This window comes from Tachysurus vachellii, chromosome 12 (assembly GCF_030014155.1).
Source record: "Tachysurus vachellii isolate PV-2020 chromosome 12, HZAU_Pvac_v1, whole genome shotgun sequence".
Taxonomy (NCBI): Eukaryota; Metazoa; Chordata; class Actinopteri; order Siluriformes; family Bagridae; genus Tachysurus; species Tachysurus vachellii.
In genome coordinates this window covers 2,186,851-2,207,976 of record NC_083471.1, presented here as the reverse complement: position 1 = coordinate 2,207,976, position 21,126 = coordinate 2,186,851, and the positions used below count along the sequence as shown (strand labels likewise).

Below are 21,126 nucleotides of genomic sequence, written 5' to 3'. Positions count from 1 at the left end.
GTGTGAAAGAGACTGTAAGAGAAAGGGAGGAGGTAAAATTGATAGAGAGTACAGAGTACAGAGATCATGTGCGATAGTTGGTGTTTTTTTATTCAGTGAGTTACTCTATCAGTGATGAATTCTGGGTTTCAGGAACACAGAGAGGAATCACAAAGTTAAACGAAAGTATATAATGACTTTGTGTCTACCTCATGTTAGTGAAATGAAGAAAGCTGTGTTTGAACATTTCACATTAAAGATACAACACTTCAGTGGAAATAAGAACAATAAAAAAGCATGTGACTATAGCAGTGTATCGTTATTTAACTTAATCTGAATATAGAGGCAAAGTACTCTCTCTCTCTCTCTCTCTCTCTCTCTCTCTCTCTCTCTCTCTCTCTCTCTCTCTCTCTCTCTCTCTCTCTCTCTCTCTCTCTCACCCTGTCATAGATGGGAACAAACATGTTCACTGACTGGTTTTAAGAGTTTTTTAATAAACACAAATTTAACACTCGCTTAACTACAAAACATTTGATTTTAGATTTGAAGAAATGTGAGAGAACAATCATAGACAGCAATAATACACAGATGGACTATAACACTCAAATGCTCGATTGCTATTGAAAGGTCCCGCATGTGCCGGGAAATCATACCCCACACCATTACACCACCACCACCTTGAAACATTGACATGTATTCTACCTGTTGATGCCACATCATCACTCTAACATCTGCAGCAGTATTGGAGCTTCATCAAACCAGGCGAGATTCAACTGTTCAGTTTGTGCTCAGTGCACAAATCAGATTCTCGTTCTTGACTGACAAAAATGAAATCTTATGTAATGCTTTTCCACAAACAGAAATTTTATTGTTGTTACTTTACTGAGTTACTCAATTATTGTAATTTATCTGTAAACTTGAACCAATTATTGTCCTCTGGCACTTCTGGAGTGCTGGCAGATTCGCTGCATGCCCCATACCACCTATGAACAACATCACAAATGCTTGGCCAATAGATGAGGGCCATGAGAAGGTTTGGTGTTTTTTTACCCCATCCTAAGTGCCCTGCCATCAGATCATGATGACCCGCCTGGAATAACAATCCTCATATCTGCGCTCCAACCCTAACCTCCTCAGTTGGGATATGCGAAGAAAAGAAATCCACTGTACTGTAATTTATTTGTGGTGATAATCAAGGCTTCTATGCCCCATTTCATTCTATTTCATTCATTCAATGGCTCCTTGGAACTAGCAATACAGTATGCTCCAGCTTGACTGGGGGCAGCTTGGCACTTGTGAGATTTGAACCAAGGCCCCCACGTCCATCACATATGAAATCTGAGGGAGAGACAAAAACAGGGAAGGGGAGTAGGATGGGGAGTAGGGATGGAAAACACAAGCTTAAGGCACTGGTTTTGGAAGAATTGGCCCGCGTTTCCATGATCTGGGATAGGGAGGATGAGGGGAAGTCTGAGACAGAGAAAAATAGAGAGAGAACCCGAGGGAGGGTACTGGTGCCTTGAACTCAGAAGAGGGACTGAGGCAGGGAGAATGGAGTTGATGAATTCCCAGGTTGTGGAGCAGTGTAATGTTTCCCAGGGCCGAGGTAGGAGTGATTAGATAGAAGGCAGGCTTGGGACAACTCAAGGAATCTTCATTTGATAATCTTTTTTCTTCCAGAATATACTATTAAAAATAATAAAATAAACCTCATTGGATGCTCATACAGCAAAGCCATAAGCAAAGAATTAACAGTGGAACCCAGTTACAGTACACCCAACAAGTCTGGCCAGAAAGGTCTTCATGGCAGAATTGTGGCCAAAAAGCCATACTTTAAGCCACTCAACTATGCACGAAAACATAGCAACTGGGGTGCAGAAAAATGAATTACTAAAATACTTGTCTCAGTCATTTTCCTGAACACACTCAGACAGAGCTCTATAGAGAGAAACTGAGGTTCCTTTTCTCTGGAAGTGGCTTTGAATTGTGCAAAATTACCCATTTTTTACTTGTCCTTTAATACCATCGCCGCCATTCTCTCTGATTACCTCCTTTGCAAATGGCTGCCCCATCAGAATGAGAGCAGAAGGGAAAGCAAACTATAAGCCCATCCCGTCATTGTCACAGCACAGTTACATTACCGATAGTGTATGACACTCAGCCACAGTCATTGTGTTTTCAGCATTAATCGAGGTGGCAGATACATCAACAAAAGGTTGTAAAGCATCTGGACATCCACACATACCTGCACCTTAGTTGTCATGTATCCAGGCAATTGCTAGGGTTTCTAACAGTGGTGGCTCCATCACCAAGTGCACCCAGCCCCTCCTCCTGCTGGCCGTCACACTTCTACATGATCACAGTGAGCAGCTAGTCACCACCTCTGCCAAGCATCCTGTAATATGGAGCACCACAACCCACAGTTGTCATGGTTAGACAGGCAGCTCACCCACTGGTCCCTGTACTGCCTAGGGCACTGCTGTCATAATCCAATACAGGGGCATTAGGCAGTGAATGGTCAGATACCCTTTACCTTTTCCCAGCAGTCTTGGAACAATTCCACACATCCAAGTTCCTACCAAGCTTGACCTACATAGTATGTACAACCTGGTGTGTATCCTCCAACAGATATAAAGAATGCCTCGTGCCAGTGCTTGATAAAATGACGTTGCATTTTCAGATAGGATGATTTGTGGATCTTTAATTGAAACGTCCCTGAATATGTGGTCCATGTTTGTCATATTTGCAATGTCCTCCAGAGTCTGCTCTAATACCAGCTTTATGTTAAGGGTAAGAAGAATTTGGTTTCTGAGGTCATCAGACCCGATGGAATAGAGATGGACCAGTCATTCATTTGGGTGCTCAACTGCCAGCCCCCCAGTTCCCTGTGATTTTCCAGCAGTCAACAAAAATTGCAAGCACAGTGTACAGTTGTGGCCACCCACCAAAGGCTCAAGTGGACTGCTTAAACCCACAAGCTACCTCTCAGTACTATCTTTTTAAAAATCCCTTAAGAAATAATAAGCATAATAAAAATGTTCAGGAATATTCAGTAGTTACATTTTGCCAAAAAAATTTAACAAAACAATTATGGTAATTTACTTGCAGGTTGTTACCATATATCACCCTGTCTGAAGTCCTATATTTGTTAAACAGACTGATTTCGTTCAACTCACATCTTATAAAGGAGCAGCTACACCCTCTGCTGGCTACAAGGCAAATTGCATTTGGTCTAAATTTGCCCTCCGTCTTGTGAGCGTTTTTTAAGGAAATTTACCAGATTAAAAAAAAATCAGTTCTGACTTGAGGCCTATTTCAGAGCTGTAAAATTTCAAACAACCCAACTAAATAGTACAAACTGCAGCTTTAATGTTCCATTTAATGTTCCTCATTTCTGCATTCTGTCTAAATGATTATTAAACTACTCGTATTTAAACAAAATAGTATCGTTCACTGAAAGTGATAGTGGTATATCTGACAAATTAGTGGAAAACACAACCAGCCCAGACTCTGTTCATCCATCTATATGTTACCTTCTCCATTTCCACTCTCACTTTTCATTACTCTTTCATCTCTCTCTCTCTCTCTCTCTCTCTCTCTCTCTCTCTCTCTCTCTCTCTCTATCTCTATCTATCTCTCTCTCTTACCCCATAATGACTCTGCTGGAAATTCAACCAGCTGCCCTCAAACTAGTAACCAGAAACGGAATGATACCCATAATGCACACATTATTGAATTCTTCTGGCTGTGTTGCTGTCAGCTTTTCAGATATCATCTCTTACTATCTAACGACTTTGTCTATGTCATGCCTCGAGGCACAAAAACATGACACCACAGCTGAGTTTTAAGAGCCGACCCTTTTTTATCTCCCACCTTGTTGCCTCTCTTACATTTTTCTCCTGGAACCCAATTTTTCTTTGTTATTTAACAAATCAATAGTCTTTCCAGGGCTCTATATGTGTGGGTGCCTGAAATCTTGGTCAATGAGTCTAAACACATTGTACTTATCGGCTAGAGGAACATGGAGATCAAGGAACATAGGGCTCTGAGATGTTTGGACCCTGAGAATATAGGATCATAAAAACTTTGAGCACTTTGAGCAGTGGGCACTAGAAACAACAGATCATAGGTATAGTGACTCCAGAGAACATAGGGCTCGGGTATCATTACCATGAACAGGTTTCTAAAAACTTGGACTCTGAGAACATAAAGTTCAGAGAGCATAAGGCCCAGAAAAGTTGTGTGGAATAGAAGAACCAGTGGCACACAAACAGCCAAGAATCTGCTGGTGCTTTAGAGAAAAAAATATTTTTCCTTCAGCTAACACATTCCTGTCTTCTCACTCTTACCCTGAACCTGTCAGTCATCATGTTTAAACTGTTACAGCAACATGATCTGCTTCTTTATCACTGAGTGAAGCTCATCAGTGTGGGTTGATCAGGGCTCAGATGACACTGCGTTCCTCTCACTGAGCTCCTTCAGTGGAAAGGAAGTGACCCTGTGCTGAGGTTAAAGAGAACATGCCCTTCATGCCCCTGATGATTAGCTGTAACACTGTAAGATCTAGTGTGTGTGTGTGTGTGTGTGTGTGTGTGTGTGTGTGTGTGTGTGTGTGTGTGTGTGTGTGTGTGTGTGTGCATGTGTGTGTTCGTTAATTATTAACCAGATACCTGATTCAGCTCCACCAATACAGAGCTCGTCTTACAGCATGTCTCACACAAAGTCAGCCAGACTAAAGCAAGCAGAGGCAATGATTTCACACCAAACACAGCCACATGACTGAAACAAATGTTCTGAACTTAAAAGCAACTGCTTTCTTGCCTTCCTTTTATGTTAGCTTAATCAGCAGGAGCATTATTTTTAAGAATACTCGATTGCATGTGACACGACTGCAGCGCAGCAACGAAAGTGCAATGTAATACGCCCGGGAATTGCATTCACTTCTGAAGATTGAAGGTTTACTTTACAGCATTTATTCAGCGCGACTTACATTTTATACAACCGAACAATTGAGGGTTAAGGGACTTGTTCAAGGGCCCAGCAGTAGCTGCTTGGTGGACCTGGGATTGGTAGTCCAACACCTTAACTACTAAGCTACCAGATCCACACACGAAGCTAAATTACTAAATAAATAAATGAATCTTCTGCTGATTGTTTTACTCTGAAGAGATCAAACAATTAAGCTTTCCAGTTTTTCAGTAAATTTTATAAATTTCATGCATGTATGTTGGATATATTATGTGTTTAGACTGAAATTAAGAATCGTTTTTACTTATGTGGTTAATAAAACATCTAAAGAATGCCAAAGCATTTGTTTTCAGGCGGCTTTCCTTTAAGCCTTGTTGATTCAGTCATCATTAGAGAGCAGAATCTGCACTAACACGAGCTCCAGGTTCATTTCTATAGCTACAGGCTAAAACCATTAACACACATTCTCTTGGGAACCAGTGCAGAAATAAACAATGAGTCTGTACATAAGAGAGAAGCAGGGATGCTGCAGTAAAATCCACTATAATCTTCTCCTACCTCGTCTCTCTGGGTTTACTAATGGATCAGAAGATTGAAATGTATTGCGTGCTTTCTAGCGGGCATGAAGCTAGCAGCAGGAACGCACACGTTAAGCTCTGAGGGTCTTTGGGGGATTGATTCCTGCCTCCACCCTTTATGTGTGGAGTTTGCATGTTCTCCCTGTGGTTCAGGGTTTCCTCTGGGTTCTTCTTTATTTCTTCCCCAAGTCAAAAGACACGCATAATTGCATTTGATTGGCATCTCTAAATTGTCCGTAGTGAGTGTGTGATTGTGACCTGTGATGAGTTGGCACACTGATCTACGTTCCATGTCTCCTGGAATACACTCCAGGGATCCAGTGACCCTCTTTCGCATACAGAAAATGCATGAAAACATAGAACAAAATGTCAAAACAAAGTATAATATTTCTACTGAATGAGAAATGTGCCACTACATTTGCTTTTATTTCTGTTTGTAAGTGAAGATTTTCAGCATACTAAATTTAAAACTTCGATCTCGATCGTTTCGGCAAAATCTAAAGCTGAACCGTGAACCAGATTCATAAACCAGAAAAGTAATTCATTAGCTGCATGCTAGCTATCAAGCGCACTGGTTAGCAAACCGGTTAGTTTGTACCTCCATGACTAAGCAAATTATCATTACTTTATATTTATTCTTATTCTTGTTCCAGTCTAGTGTTGTTTTAGTGAAACATCCTCACGTCGTTTCCTTTGTGCTGGAAGTGGCCACACGAGTGGTTTTAAACTAGCGATAAAACATCAAACATACAAGATTGACAAAAGCAGGTCAGGGGATTGTTCCGTTTTTATTTAATAGTTTTATCATACAGTCATAATTTGAACACACGCAAATATCCACAGTCCTTATGCATCTACACAGTTAGTCAGGTGGGCAGGCGTGGACACTTTAGGCTAGGAGTCCAAGCAAAGTTTAAGTGTCCAGTGTGAGAACTAATTATGTGTGTGTGTGTGTGTGTGTGTGTGTGTGTGTGTGTGTGTGTGTGTGTGTGTGTATACACACCTGGCTTTAGTCTCTTGCACTCTTCTCCATATATCACTGAACAGTAATTTAAAGGTTTAAGCAAACCAGCATAGAAACTAAAATGGTGGAAAGACATTTTTGTACACACAGGATCTTCAACCCATCAGAGCTCCTTGACCTTCATGTAATCTGAGCCCAAAAAATTCCAATAAACCATCACTAAATGTTTTACTGCCTTCATGCAGACTCTTAAACCAAACCATGCTGCCTCATCTCGAACCAGGAGCATCAGGAGTTTATGGGTTCCTCAGGGGTTCTTCATAAAGGTTTTCCAAAAGTACACAACGAATAAGTTAGACAAAAAAAACAAAGATGGACACAATTTATACAATATATAAAATCTCAAATTTTCCTCAGTTATGTAACAGTATTTGAATATTTTCAGCAGGAAATGACATCATTATGTAAAGCCTACGAAAAATGTTACCTAAACTTTGCATGAAGTTTACATACCCTTGTGTAAATCTTACACAGACTTTATGCGGCATCCATAACCCTTACACAAAGATTATAATAACCTTACATACTTTGCGTAAACCGTACATAAACATTACATGTAAACATTGTGTAAATCTCAAATCATGTTCATAAACCTTACACAAGCTTTATGCAAAGTTTAGGGAAAACTGACATAGATGTTACGTAAAGCCATACATAAAACATACATAAACCATACATGAGCTTTATGTAAAACTTATGCAAACCTTAAGTCATTTTCATTAACGTTAGATAAGCCTTAACATGAACCTGTAGTAAATATTATGTAATTTTTACATAAGCCTTACATAAACTAAGGTAAAGTCATGTTATGTAACTCTTACAAAACATATAAGCCTTATGTAAGCCTTGTGTAAACTTTACGTCGACTATACGCTAACGTTAATGAAACTTTTTTAATGGTTAAGTTAAAATTGTTAGGATAATTTTATCTCTTGCATTACGGTCATTAATGGAAACTTAGCTCATGCAAAATCGGTTAGATCTAAAATCATTTAAACGGGTGTGTAAACTGGGATGTAGAAATTAAAACTGTCCTCACCGTAATCGACATCACCACATAACCGAATTTCCAACTCTCGGTCACTGTTATTAATATCACGGCAGAAACCGGTTTTGTTTTTGGTACCAGCCAAAACGACTACGCAACAGTGTCGATTCTACCATTTCTAATTCTGACACACAGGCCACACCCACCTTATTAGCCATTTTGACTTGGCCAATGGAATCCAGACCCTGTTTCGTAAACCCTGATCAGAATTACAAACACAGTTACACACAAAACAACATGCAAGCAGGGCTCGAGGAATGACAGACAGACGTCTGGCACTCGTCTTCATCCGTCTGTCTGTCTTTTCCGGGCTATTTTCTATACAGTAGGTCCCGCAGGAAGTGTCGTTTCTCTTATTTCCTCTTCGGCAGACGACCGGGCCGGCTTCAGAAGTATTTCCCAGACAAACATATAGGACATTATTTTCAGCAGTAAACATATTAAAACTTCAAGCTTTAAAACGTAATGAAATGATGATGTTTTAACAGATTAACAGATTTCCTGTTGGAGACGGTTTCTATTTAATGGATGTGGAAGCAAAACTTAATCTATCTTAATCCAATCTCATCCGGTCGAACTGAGCGAGCGTATTTTAAGAAAAGATGAAAATAAAGAAAGGATTGTAAGGATCGTGCTATAATCCGTCCTCTCTGCAGCATGTTTTAAGCATCTTGGACAAGGCCATCATTGCAAAAAGGAGGAGGGATGAGTGGCTCATCCCTCATTGGTGGATCAAAGAAAGGACAAAGATGTGCTCCTTGGGATCTTATTGGTGGACGGTTGCCATGGTGGTGCTGACAGGGTGCGCCAAGCCATTAGACCCTGAGGATGACAGGGAGAGCACAGAGCTCGAGGAAGGCATGGGTCGTGCAGCCTGGCACCTACGAACATGAGACAGGAAGTGATGCCATTAACATGAACAGGTTCAAAAACATCTTAATAAAACATAGCGAGTGATTAGTGAGGTATTTAGCAAGGCTGGGTCAAACACCTTGGCACTAAAGCTACATTGCTAATATTGGTAACAATACCCAGAGCCTATTGTTTGGCTTCAATTAAACTGTGGAAACAAAACTGCCTGTGTTTAAAGGTGGGAGGGAAATACTTTCTCTCTTCTGTCAATCACAGCAACACTAGCCAATCATGGATGTATGTGGTAGAGGGTAGACCGCACTTTCTTCTCATTGTGTTATTCTGACAATGCTGAGGAGAAATAAGACAAAATCCGTAACTCTCGTCTACTCCGTAGTGACGGCTAAATGAATGCTACACTGACCAGGACTGGGACTTCCTGACCCGACTGGCCGCTACTTTCTCTCTAAACGATGCGTTGTCAAGCTGCACGTCTCGGCTTGGCTCCATCTCGGACCCCAGATTGGGGAAGTCTATTTGAAACAGAGTGGGCGGAGTCATGTCCAGTTCCAGAAGCATGATGTTTTCAGCCTGGTGTAAAAACAAAAAGACAAAAGATACAAACAAACAAACAAAAAGAACAAGATACAAAACTCTGTAGCACTTATTACCATAGCATCTGTTTTTAAAACTCTTCTCTACTCGTTTTTAAAACTCTATTCTCTTCTCTCATTTCTATAAACATACCCTGTATCTGGAATTGGCTCCCATCGCTATGGCAACCTTGGCATATTGGCTGATAGGCCGCTTGTAGCCCACGGCAGAGACGGGTCTCCTCTTCATCTGAGTAAACTTACTGGAAAAGAGAGAGAGAGCGAGAGAGAGAGAGAGAGAGAGAGAGAGAGAGTGAGAGAGAGAGAGAGAGTGAGAGAGTGTGAGAGAGAGAGAGTGAGAGAGAGAGAGTGAGAGAGACAGAAAAAACATTAATTGCGTGTCTGTGTTTGTGTGTAAAGAGGACAAAAACATTATTTGTGAGTGTGTGTGTGTGTGTGTAAAGAGGACAAAAACATTATTTGTGAGTGTGTGTGTGTGTGTGTGTGTGTGTGTGTGTAAATGAATAAATGATGCATTTTCCTTCTGAGTGCCATTCTGTTCTCTCAGCTGTCTGAGTGAAGAACAGTGAGAGCTTGTGAGGAGAATGTGTGACGCTCTTAGACAGGCCTGATGCTAAAGCGGTAGCCATAAGCCTCCATTACTTGTTTGCTTAGGCTGAACTCACGCACTCACGCACACACACACACACACACACACACACACACACACGGTGTGACCCAGATAGACACTGATCACCCCTCCTTTCCTAGAGAGCAGAATGTGTGACATTTTACACACACGATCAGATGGATCCATGCACACAAAGCCACAAAGACACTGAGGTCACAGGAAGGTCAAATGTCACTCACTCCTCTGCAGGAACCAGAGGCTGGAACTTCCACTGGTCTTCATCGACATCAAACACCAGTCGGTTCATGATCTTGTTCTTCTCCTCCGGAGGGATGAAGTTCTCGATTATGAGGTACCTGTGCGCACACACACACACATAGATAGAGTTGAGAAACACTCTACTTTATCTCAGATGTGTGTGTGTCCATGTGTGTGTGTTTGTGCACTCACTTAAACTTGAGTTCTCTTGTGAGTTCGTTCTGCGTCTGCTCCAGTTCCTGTCTGGTTCTAACGTGCTCATCGTTCACGTCCTGAATCTCGGCTTTCACAGACTGCAGCTTAGCGTACAGCTTTAAACAGAGGGAGAGAGAGAGAAAGAGAGAGGGAGAGAGAGAGAGAGAGAGAGAGAGAGAGAGAGAGAGAGAGAGAGAGAGAGAGAGCAGTAAGATGACAGAAGATCCTGATGTCCAATCTGCTACTCGGTTGCCCACAGCAACAAGACTGGAATGTTCAATTATGCAAAAGTGGGCCAATCACAGATGGTCTCTGTGGCAACCACATCCCATAATCTACCCCCATCTGGTCTCTTACATTCTCATACCCTCTCCTTCCCTTCATCACTTGTCACACATCCATCTACTCTACTATACACCTATCCATAAATACAAACCCTTGAATATCTATGAATGCATTTCATTACCAATTCAATCGTTTCCTCATCCATCCTTCCGTCCAGCCTTCTGTCCATCCCTTCGTCCATTCAGGTATGCATCTTTCCCAACCTTCTGATCTTTCCAAAGATTACATTACATGGATTTTAGGGAGGAAGAACCCTCTCCCTCCATCTTTAAATCCATCCCTCCATCCATCCCTTAACCTAAATCCATCCATCCATCCATCCATCCATCCATCCATCCATCCATCTAACCATTTATTCATCTAATATACAATAAAAATAATGTCTTCCCTATCTGTATTTTATCCATCCATTGTTTCATCCTTCTCTCAATCCATCAGTCTGTCCATCAATATATTTATGCATCTAATGTATAATAAAAACTTATTTCCTATCTGTATTTCATCCATCCATCCATCCATCCATCCATCCATCCCTCAACCCATCAGTTGTCTATCTGTCCACCTATGCAACCATCTCTCCATCTTCACATGAATCCAGCCATCCATCCGTTATAATATATAAACCAAACATCAAATACAGCATCCATCCATCCATCCATCCATTTGTCCTTTTCCAGCATCATGCAGCAGTGAGTGACAGATCTGATGTGTTACAGTGAGGACAGAAGAAGTCATCCCCTGAGCCACAGCCAGTCAGAGCGCCGTATTCACACTGCAGGGGTTAGGAGGTCCGAAGTTAGAGGTCATTATGAGTCTGGTGTTGGGGTTAGAGGTCAAAGGTCAGGCAGGTAAAAGGAAGTGCAGGGCTTGGGGTAGACGGAAGGGGTGGAGTTTTGAGAAACAGTTGATGGTGTTCTTTCATGGAGAACGTCCTCGAGTAAAATTCTGTACTTTTTTCATAGTTTTTTCTTTCCCCCACACATTATAAAAAAAAAATCTAAAGCAGAATATCTACATGGTCTCGTTATTAACTTTTATCTACAAAATGTAGACAAGCCAGAAGCAGTAAAGCAATAGCATGTCCATGCTAACGATTATTCTTTCTGGTTAGCTAGCCCGAGACGTGTGGCTCGCACGGCAGCCATTTTGTAGAGACCTGATGTTTATTTTCCATAACAGATTATTATATACATCGGGAGGAGACTGGACTGCTGATTAGCAGATTAGCCTCAGATTTCATGCTAACTACACTCTATCTGTACTGTGTTGATATAGAGTCTAAGAGGTTAGCATTCGGGGGTTAGCATTAGCGTTAGCACTAGCATTAGCGTCAGCGTTGACTGTGCAGTCTCAGACTGAGGAAGATTAAAAAAGGACAAACCTTTTTGTACTGATAAAACAGAAGCAAATGCGTCCTCAGGGGTCAAGAGTGTGGTCCGGGGTCAAAGTTCAGGGGTCAGGATTTAAATGAGGGCAGATAAGGAACAGACAAGTTAGGAAACACAAAGTAAAATTAAAAAGTAAGTGTGTGTTTAGCACAGGTGTGAGATTAGGGGCACCCCATGGGGCACTTCTCATAGGAGACTTCACCTAGGGCACTTATATTGGACATCACCTAGGGCACTTGTCATAGTGGATATCACCTAGGGCACTTGTCATAGTGGACATCACCTAGGGCACTTGTCATAGTGGATATCACCTAGGGCACTTGTCATAGCGGATGTCACCTAGGGCACTTATAGTGGACATCACCTAGGGCACTTCTCATAGTGGACATCACCTAGGGCACTTCTCATAGTGGATGTCACCTAGGGCACATCTCATAGCGGATGTCACCTAGGGCACTTCTCATAGCGGATGTCACCTAGGGCACTTCTCATAGTGGACATCACCTAGGGCACCTCTCAAAGGGCACTTGTGATAGTAGACTTCGCCTAGGGCACTTCTCATAGTGGACATCACCTAGAGCACTTCTCATAGGGCGCTTGTGATAGTAGACTTCACCTAGGGCACTACTCATAGAGGACATCACCTAGGGAACTTCTCATAGCGGATGCCACCTAGGGCACTTCTCATAGCGGATGTCACCTAGGGCACTTCTCATAGCGGATGTCACCTAGGGCACTTCTCATAGTGGACATCACCTAGGGCACTTCTCATAGGGCGCTTGTGATAGGAGACTTCACCTAGGGCACTAATGATAGGGCACTTGTGATAGGGCACTTGAAGTATGTTAGTCTCACCTTTTTGAGTTTTTTGGTTTTTGCTTCCACTTCCTGTTGCAGAGTTGTGAATGTTTCTCTCAGCTCCACCGTCTCCTCGTCCTGAATTAACATCTGCTGCTGCATCTCTCGCTCTTTACGTGTCTGCACACACACGCATACACACACACACACACACACACAAACACACATGCACACACACACGCACACACACACGCACACACACACAAACACAAAATATGCAAGTGTAGGTCAGTAATGTGTGTGAATTTTCTCCCTGGTTGTACCCGAGTTGTGTGTTGTGTGTGTGTGTGTGTGTTGTGTGTTGTGTGAGTGTGTGTTGTGTGTTGTGTGTGTGTGTGAAATACCTGTTCTGCAATCTCTTGTCGTTTTATTTCCAGCATCTTTTGCTGTTCATTGGTGTGATCGATGATGTTTTTTCCTCCAACCAGAAGCTTACTCTCCATTGCCTAGCAACCAAGGAGGCGGGATGAACATCAGTGCCAGAGCAGACAAGTATTTTTAGAATTTTAAACACACACACACACATTTTTTACACACACACACACACACACACACACACACAGGTTCAGGAATCCCAGAATTAGCAATGAACTACATCAAGGAGTCACTTCCTGTTTGTCACACTACAGAATTACTCATGCTTTCATGATCTATGGCATTATGTCATCAACACTCACACACACACACACACACACACACACACACACAGGAGATGCAGAGATGAAAGAAGAAACTGTTCTGGTTGCTCATTTTTTCCAGCAACAATAATGCAATTATTTATCTCGTTAGCTAACACACACACACACACACACACAAACACACACAAAACACTTACACACAGTGCCAGCTCTCACACACAATAACTCTCTGTGATATTTTTAGAGCTTCTGTTATATTTCTGCAGCCCGCAGAGAAACTAGGGATGAGAGCATGGTTCAGGGTATGGGACAGATATCAGTAAGGAAAAATAACACACACACATACAGACACACACTCACACACACACACATTGAGTTGTAATTGTATCACTATGAGGACAGGGATGTGAGCAAGGACAAACATACAGACAAACATCCTGCTCAATCATCCACCTGCTGAGGTTATTACAGGTCATTTGTAGTATAATACACACACACAAACACACACACACACACAAACACACACTCAGAGGCGTGGTGATATGGGAAAATAATCCGCGGTGAGCTCCTGTGATGAAGTTGATTATTTTCCAGTAGAAAACATATCAATTTACCAACAATCTATTCCTTATAAAAAGTTGTATATTTTTATCCGTATATAGTTATCAGGTTGCTTCAGAACAACAAATCATAAACTCCTCTGTACGTCTCTGAAGATGGCGAAAAATATTAAGTTGCAGCTTTACCTCTGAACCTGGAGACTCTAATATACAATCCTCTGACCATTTAGAAATCAGAATAGGCTACAGCACTGTGGTATAATCACCGTGACATCATATTCAGGGTCTGTCAGGTTTCTGGAGAGATTATTAGCCACGATGCTGAACCACGATGCAGAGATATAGTACAGAACAGGATGTGAATATTTACAGAACGTATGAAGAATTAAATAACTGATATAATATTCATTCATTCACTCATCTTCTACCGCTTATCCGAACTACCTCGGGTCACGGGGAGGCGTCAGGCGTCTCAGGCGTCATCGGGCATCAAGGCAGGATACACCCTGGATCCCATCACAGGGCACACACACACACACACTCATTCACTCACACACTCACACACTACGGACAATTTTCCAGAGATGCCAATCAACCTACCATGCATGTCTTGGACCGGGGGAGGAAACCGGAGTACCCGGAGGAAACCCCCGAGGCACGGGGAGAACATGCAAACTCCACACACACAAGGCGGAGGTGGGACTCGAACCCCCAACCCTGGAGGTGTGAGGCGAACGTACTAACCACTAAGCCACCGTGCCCCCTGATATGATATAATATAATATAATATAATATAATATAATATAATATAATATAATATAATATAATATAATATAATATAATATAATAAACTAGTAATAACACAGGAACACATTTGTATGTAGAGTACTTGCACCATTATTGTCATTTAGCGAATATTTTTGTTACGTTTGGGATTCCGTGTCTGTAACAGGAAGTAATAGCTATAAACATGAAAGAAAAAAAAGAGCAAGACGAAGTGAGAGGAGAAAATAAAATGCCAGCGTTTTAAAATAGTATGTAGGCCTGAGAAGTTTACCAGCTGAGACTCTCTCTCCCTCCACACACACACACACACACTGTGTGTGACTGTGCACTGAGGCATTATTCAGAAGGACCTTTAAATCCAGACCCCCCCATTGTCCACGTTTCCACAGCAACAGCGACTGGGAATGAGGAGATCTCATTATGTATTCGTACAAACCAGGAGCTCATTGGATGGAGACAGCAGACACTGACTCATCAATATTTCAGGAGAGCAGTGATGCATGATGGGACAGTAGAGAGATAATGAAGACAAAGATAGAAGCACACACACTCACACACACCCACCCACACACACACAGATGCCTTTGCACACACAAGATGTTGTGAACTATTATTAAAGAAAATGGAGACAGGATGTGTGATAACTGTGTGTGTGTGTGTGTGTGTGTATGTGTGTGTGAGTGTGTGTGTGTGTGCGTGCGTGTGTGTGTGTATGTGTGTGTGTGTGTGTGTGTGTGTGTGTGTGTGTGCGTGCGTGCGTGCGTGTGTGTGTGTGTATGTGTGTGTGTGTGTGTGTGTGTGTGTGTGTGTGTGTGCGTGCGTGTGTGTGTGTGTGTGTGATTTAAAACACTTTATGGCATTTCAGATTCCTGCATGTTAGTCTCCTTTCCCTCACTGGTGTCCCGCTGATGAATTTCCTGTTTTGTTTCCTGATCTGTGCTGTGATTGGTCGAGAGCACTTCTGTCAGGATGAGGCACCGTTGAGTCATCACCTGTCAGGAAACCAGTGCCAGGCGTACAGCATGCTGGATATTTATAGAGCATTATGATAACATCTCTGCTCTTCCTGCTCCTGTCTTCTTCTCCCTTCCTCTTCATCAGTCAAACTATTCCTCACCTCAGCCTTCATCCCTGTGGGTTCTCCTTGATGCCTCTGAAGCTAGCATTAGTAAATGAAAGCAGGGTCAGCTTGCCCAAATATACTAATGTTCGTTCTTTTCTAAATAAAAACGCAAGCTCAAGTTATTCAGGTAAAAATTCAGACACAACTTATCATTTACATTTCCAGACCACAGGCAAGGAAACTCCTCCAGGACAAAATCCACCATTTACACACAAAAAGCTGCTGCAGAGTTTGAAGTTGAGTTCACTACCACTTTTAATTGGTCACCATGAAAAATAGATTTAGGTGACAGTTTATTACTGCTCAAAGACACGCCCATATTTAATATCCTACTCAAAGACACGCCCATCTTTAATATCCTACTCAAAGACACGCCCATATTTAATATCCTACTCAAAGACACGCCCATCTTTAATATCCTGCTCAAAGACACGCCCATCTTTAATATCCTGCTCAAAGACACGCCCATCTTTAATATCCTGCTCAAAGACATGCCCATCTTTAATATAATACTCAAAGACACGCCCATCTTTAATATCCTGCTCAAAGACACGCCCATCTTTAAAACCCTGCTCACAGACACGCCCATCTTTAATATCCTGCTCAAAGACATGCCCATCTTTAATATCCTGCTCAAAGACACGCCCATCTTTAATATCCTGCTCACAGACACGCCCATCTTTAATATCCTGCTCACAGACACGCCCATCTTTAAAACCTTGCTCACAGACACGCCCATCTTTAATATCCTGCTCAAAGACACGCCCATCTTTAAAACCCTGCTCACAGACACGCCCATCTTTAATATCCTGCGCAAAGGCTAAATGGATCAAACACACACACACTTTATTTTATACACCTCCTCTTTCAATCCCACATTACATTCTAATACCTCAAACTGTAAAGCTTTTATCACGGATCGATACCTTAATGACCTTTTAGTGAACCACACTTATTCTGCTCGGTAAAAGCCCCGTAATCTGATTGGCTGCAGTCAATAAAACATCATGAGACCTTTATAACAATTGGTTGACAGACCCTGATGGCAGCCAATGAGAACTGTAAACATAAATGTGCAAGAATGTGCTCAGGGCTTGGCCTTTAGTTCAATACGTCCCCTACCCCCTCAACACACACACACACACACACACACACACACACACACACACAAAAGGACAGTAGCTGCTATGAGAAGAGACAGTGAGCGCCATTTACAAGCCACTTCAGCACAAATGGCTGCCTTTTTTGAGGATGTGTAGAAGATATGACATTAAAGATGCCATTATCTCTGACAGCTCACACACACGCACACACACACGGACACAGACAGACACACACACACACACACACACACACACACCAAGATAACACTTAAATGATTTATACATTTATAGATACAGATAGAAATAAATAAATAAATAAATAAATAGAGGCTGCACTACTCTCTCTCTCCCTCTCTAACTCTCTCTCTTTCTCTCTGTCTCTCTCCATCTCGCTCTCTGTCTGTCTCTCTCTCTCTCTCTCTCTCTCTCTCTCTCTCTCTCTCTCTCCCTCTCTCTCTCTCTCTCTGTCTGTCTCTCACTCTCTCTCTGTCTGTCTCTCTCCCTCTCTCTGTCTGTCTCTCTCCCTCTCTCTCTCTCTCTCTCTCTCCCTCTCTCTCTCTCTCTCTCTCTCTCTCTTTCTCTCTGTCTGTCTCTCTCTCTCTCTCTCTCTCAACAAAAAATACAGTATAAGCTTGTCATGTTTTAGAGAAACCACAAAGCATAAACTGCTCTTTCCTGAATAAGTTACAGCTTTACCGCTCACACTGGAGACTCCTTCTATAAAAGTTACCTAAACTACTGTTTATGCTGTTACTATAGAAACGATAAAAATTTGCACGTGAATTACAGTCATGTCGGAGCTGCTGTTATAGAAAACAAATGAAAAATGCAAACCTGCATCAATGCGTTTCTGTAAAAGCCACAAGGAGCAAAATTCTTTGAAAGATGTAAATTCAATAAAATAAAAAGAATAAAAGAAATAAAATAAATCAGAAGGTCATTAACGGTGTACGAGCCCCAGTATTAATAATAATAAAATCTCATCATATAAATAAGAGTCTGTACTCAGACTCTGGGGCTCTGCATCTCGTTAACTCAGCATCTCGTTAATCCGGGTTTAGGCCTCAGACTTAACACAATTTGAAGCTTACACTCTACAACAGAACCAATTCTTGAGTTAGGATGCGATACTTTACATCCCAAAGCTGGTTTGTGATTAATAACGAGCATCATTTAGTATCAATTATGTTTTAAATACCACTTTTGAGGAGCGTGTAGATGTTTCAGATGATTCTGAGATACCTGCCAACAGCTAGCTAGCTAAATCAAAACTTTAATAGTGAACTAGCTTATGCTTGTGGTCCATAGTTGCTTAGCCACAAGGTTCTATTTAAAAAGTCAAGGCAGAATCTGGACACAAACAAACATTTTCAAAAAAATACACACGAACACACACACACACACACACACACACACACACACACACACACACACACCTTGAACTTAGCAGTGAGGAGCGCCGAAGCCTCCTGCTCCTTCTTCAGATGTCCCATCATCCTCTCCTTCTCTTCCAGGAGCTTCTGTTTCTCCTCAGCCACCAGTAAGCGGTCGTCCATGATGGCTTCTTTCTCTTGCTCCAACACCTCCTGCTGTTCCTTTATGTACTCCTGCACCTCCTTCTGCAACTTCTCCTCATCGTCATCATCTTCGCCTTCCTCTTCATCTTCATCCTCTTCCTCATCTTGACCATCATCATCCTCATTCACCTCATGGTCTATGCTTTTCTTGAGCCTCCTCTTTCTCCTGGAGCTCAGCATGCCGCGTCGGTGGAGCTGTGCCTTGAGCCGGGCGATCTCCAGCTGGAATTCACGGAGCAGGGCATCCTTGGGGTCCTCGTTGACACGTGGGACATTCTTGATGTTCTTGGCACGGTTGGCATATCGCAGCGTGGTCAGTGTCTCCTCATAATTGAAGGCTGCCGGGCCGAGCGTGGCCACCATTACGGTTTTGGCATTTCCACCAAGCGAGTCCCGGAGCAGGCGTGTGAGCTTGGAGTCACGGTATGGCACATGAGCGCCGCGGCCATCAGCCAGCGCCGATACGACGTTTCCCAGTGCAGAGAGAGATAGGTTGATTTTAGTGGCCTCCTTGAACCGCTCACCACGTGCACCCGTCTTGCTCTGACGCTCGCTTCCAGCCAGGTCCACGAGGTTCAGCTTGCCCACCCGGATGTGGTTACGGCCATCCGGACCAGGCTGACTGCACTCCACGGTGACACTAAAGATGGCATGAGACCGAGAGCTGTGCTCGTTCATGTCCGTTGCACCTACAGATCGTGTGCGGTTACCTGCATTCAGCACGTGCTCCATCTCCTTGACGTTCTTAGCCACGAAGGACGAAAGGTCTCGTACATACACGCCTGACTCTGGGCTCTCCTTCAGCTCGAGGCGCTTGCTGTGATCAGTGGTCAGAAGATCTCGAATCTCTTCCTGGTAGATCTCAAGGTATGACGCTCTCACCAGGTACTGCTGGTTCTGAGAACGTGAGATGTGTGTGAAGATATGCTCGAAGGAGCTGGGCACGATGCCTCGCCGCTCGGCCTCCGTCCACTCCCCCTGCATTGTGTACGTCTTCCCTGTACCTGTCTGTCCATACGCGAGCACCGTCACGTTAAAGCCGCGCAGCACCGAGTCCACGAGAGGCCGCACGCTCTCATCGTAAAGGTCGCTCTGCTTGGATCCTGCGTCGTACACGGCGTCGAAGGTGAACGTCTTGTCCGGTTCTCCGGGAGCCGCTCGGGGATTCCGCAGGGCCACTTGGCCCAATTTAACGTCCATATCCACGATGCTGTCATAACCGGACGCCTCTTCTTTGCGGTTCAGCGGGCGACAGCGCACCACCACCTTCACCGATTCGCACTGCTTGGATTTCAGAGACATTTTTTCCTCCCTCGAGCTCCCGAGTGAAATCAGACGCCGACAAAGCGAGGTGTCGGAGCGCTAGAGAGGATGCAGCAGGGTGGCGGCTCCCGGGGCGCAGCGCATCGCGTCTCTGTGCGCACAGAGCAAACAAGCGGCGACGCGTCAATTAAACTAAGAAATCATAAAGAATTAAAGAAATTACCGGCTTCAACCGAGCAGAACTGTCTTTATCATATCCACAATCTCTCTCTGTCTCTCTTTCTCTCTCTCTTTCTCTCTCTCTGTCTCTCTTTCTCTCTCTCTCTCTCTTTCTTTCTCTCTCTCTCTCTCTCTCTCTCTCTCTCTCTCTCTCTCGCCCAGCCCCTTCACTGCGGTGCGGTCATGTGGTCCAATCACATTAAAGACTGAGCATTATCTCAAATATTAACTTAAATATTATCTCAGATTTTACCCGTCATGTAATGATAACGGAATGATTCCTCACAGGCTTTAATCCTAACACGAGTCTGGGAATGTGACAAGTCCACATCCCATATAAACACTGTTTAGAGCTATAAATAATCTAATTGATGAAGAAACGCTCACTCTCACTCTCTCTCTCACACACACAGATACACACACGCACACACACATACAGTACATACTTACACATACATACACACAACTACTCACACACACAGACACACATACACACACGCACACAAATACACACGCACACACACATACATACTCACACATACATACACACAACTACTCACACACACACAAACAGACACACATACACACACGCACACACACAAATACTCACACATATACACACACACATACATACACACACACGCACACACAAATACTAACACACACACAAATACACGCACACATACACACACATACAAATACTCACACATACACACACCCACACATACACACGCCCACACACACACATGCACATACACATACACACAAATACTTACACATACACACACATACACACCCACACCTATATGGCATTTTGAAAATATTTAATTTTCTCATTTTTAAACTGGGGTTCTTCGCTCTCATGCTTTTTTATGTTTGTCAATTTATAGATGATGACAATAATAATAATAATAATAATAATAAGAAGAAGAAGAAGAAGAAGAAGAAGAAGAAGAAGAAGAGGAAGAGGAAGAAGAAGAGGAAGAGGAAGAAGCAAAATGATACATATTCATTGATATAATAATGTAATAATAATATTATTTTCTAATAACAATATATTCCAATATTCCAGGTTTATTAGTGTTAGGATGAAGCACAAACATATATTGTACACAGATTAGAACTAGAAGACAAGATATA

General features: G+C 42.7%; 1 protein-coding gene across 1 annotated transcript; it reads right to left on the bottom strand.

Annotated features, from left to right (window-relative positions):
• Positions 1-6,294: 6,294 nt before the first annotated feature.
• LOC132855052 (kinesin-like protein KIF3C) lies at positions 6,295-20,066 on the bottom strand. Its single transcript, XM_060883766.1, has 8 exons — positions 18,364-20,066; positions 13,062-13,163; positions 12,715-12,837; positions 10,124-10,242; positions 9,913-10,029; positions 9,197-9,305; positions 8,874-9,040; positions 6,295-8,478 (listed from the first exon to the last, which is right to left on the bottom strand). Exons 1-8 carry the CDS (start codon positions 19,804-19,806, stop codon positions 8,364-8,366), a joined length of 2,295 nt encoding a protein of 764 aa, XP_060739749.1. The 5' UTR covers positions 19,807-20,066; the 3' UTR covers positions 6,295-8,363.
• Positions 20,067-21,126: the final 1,060 nt, after the last annotated feature.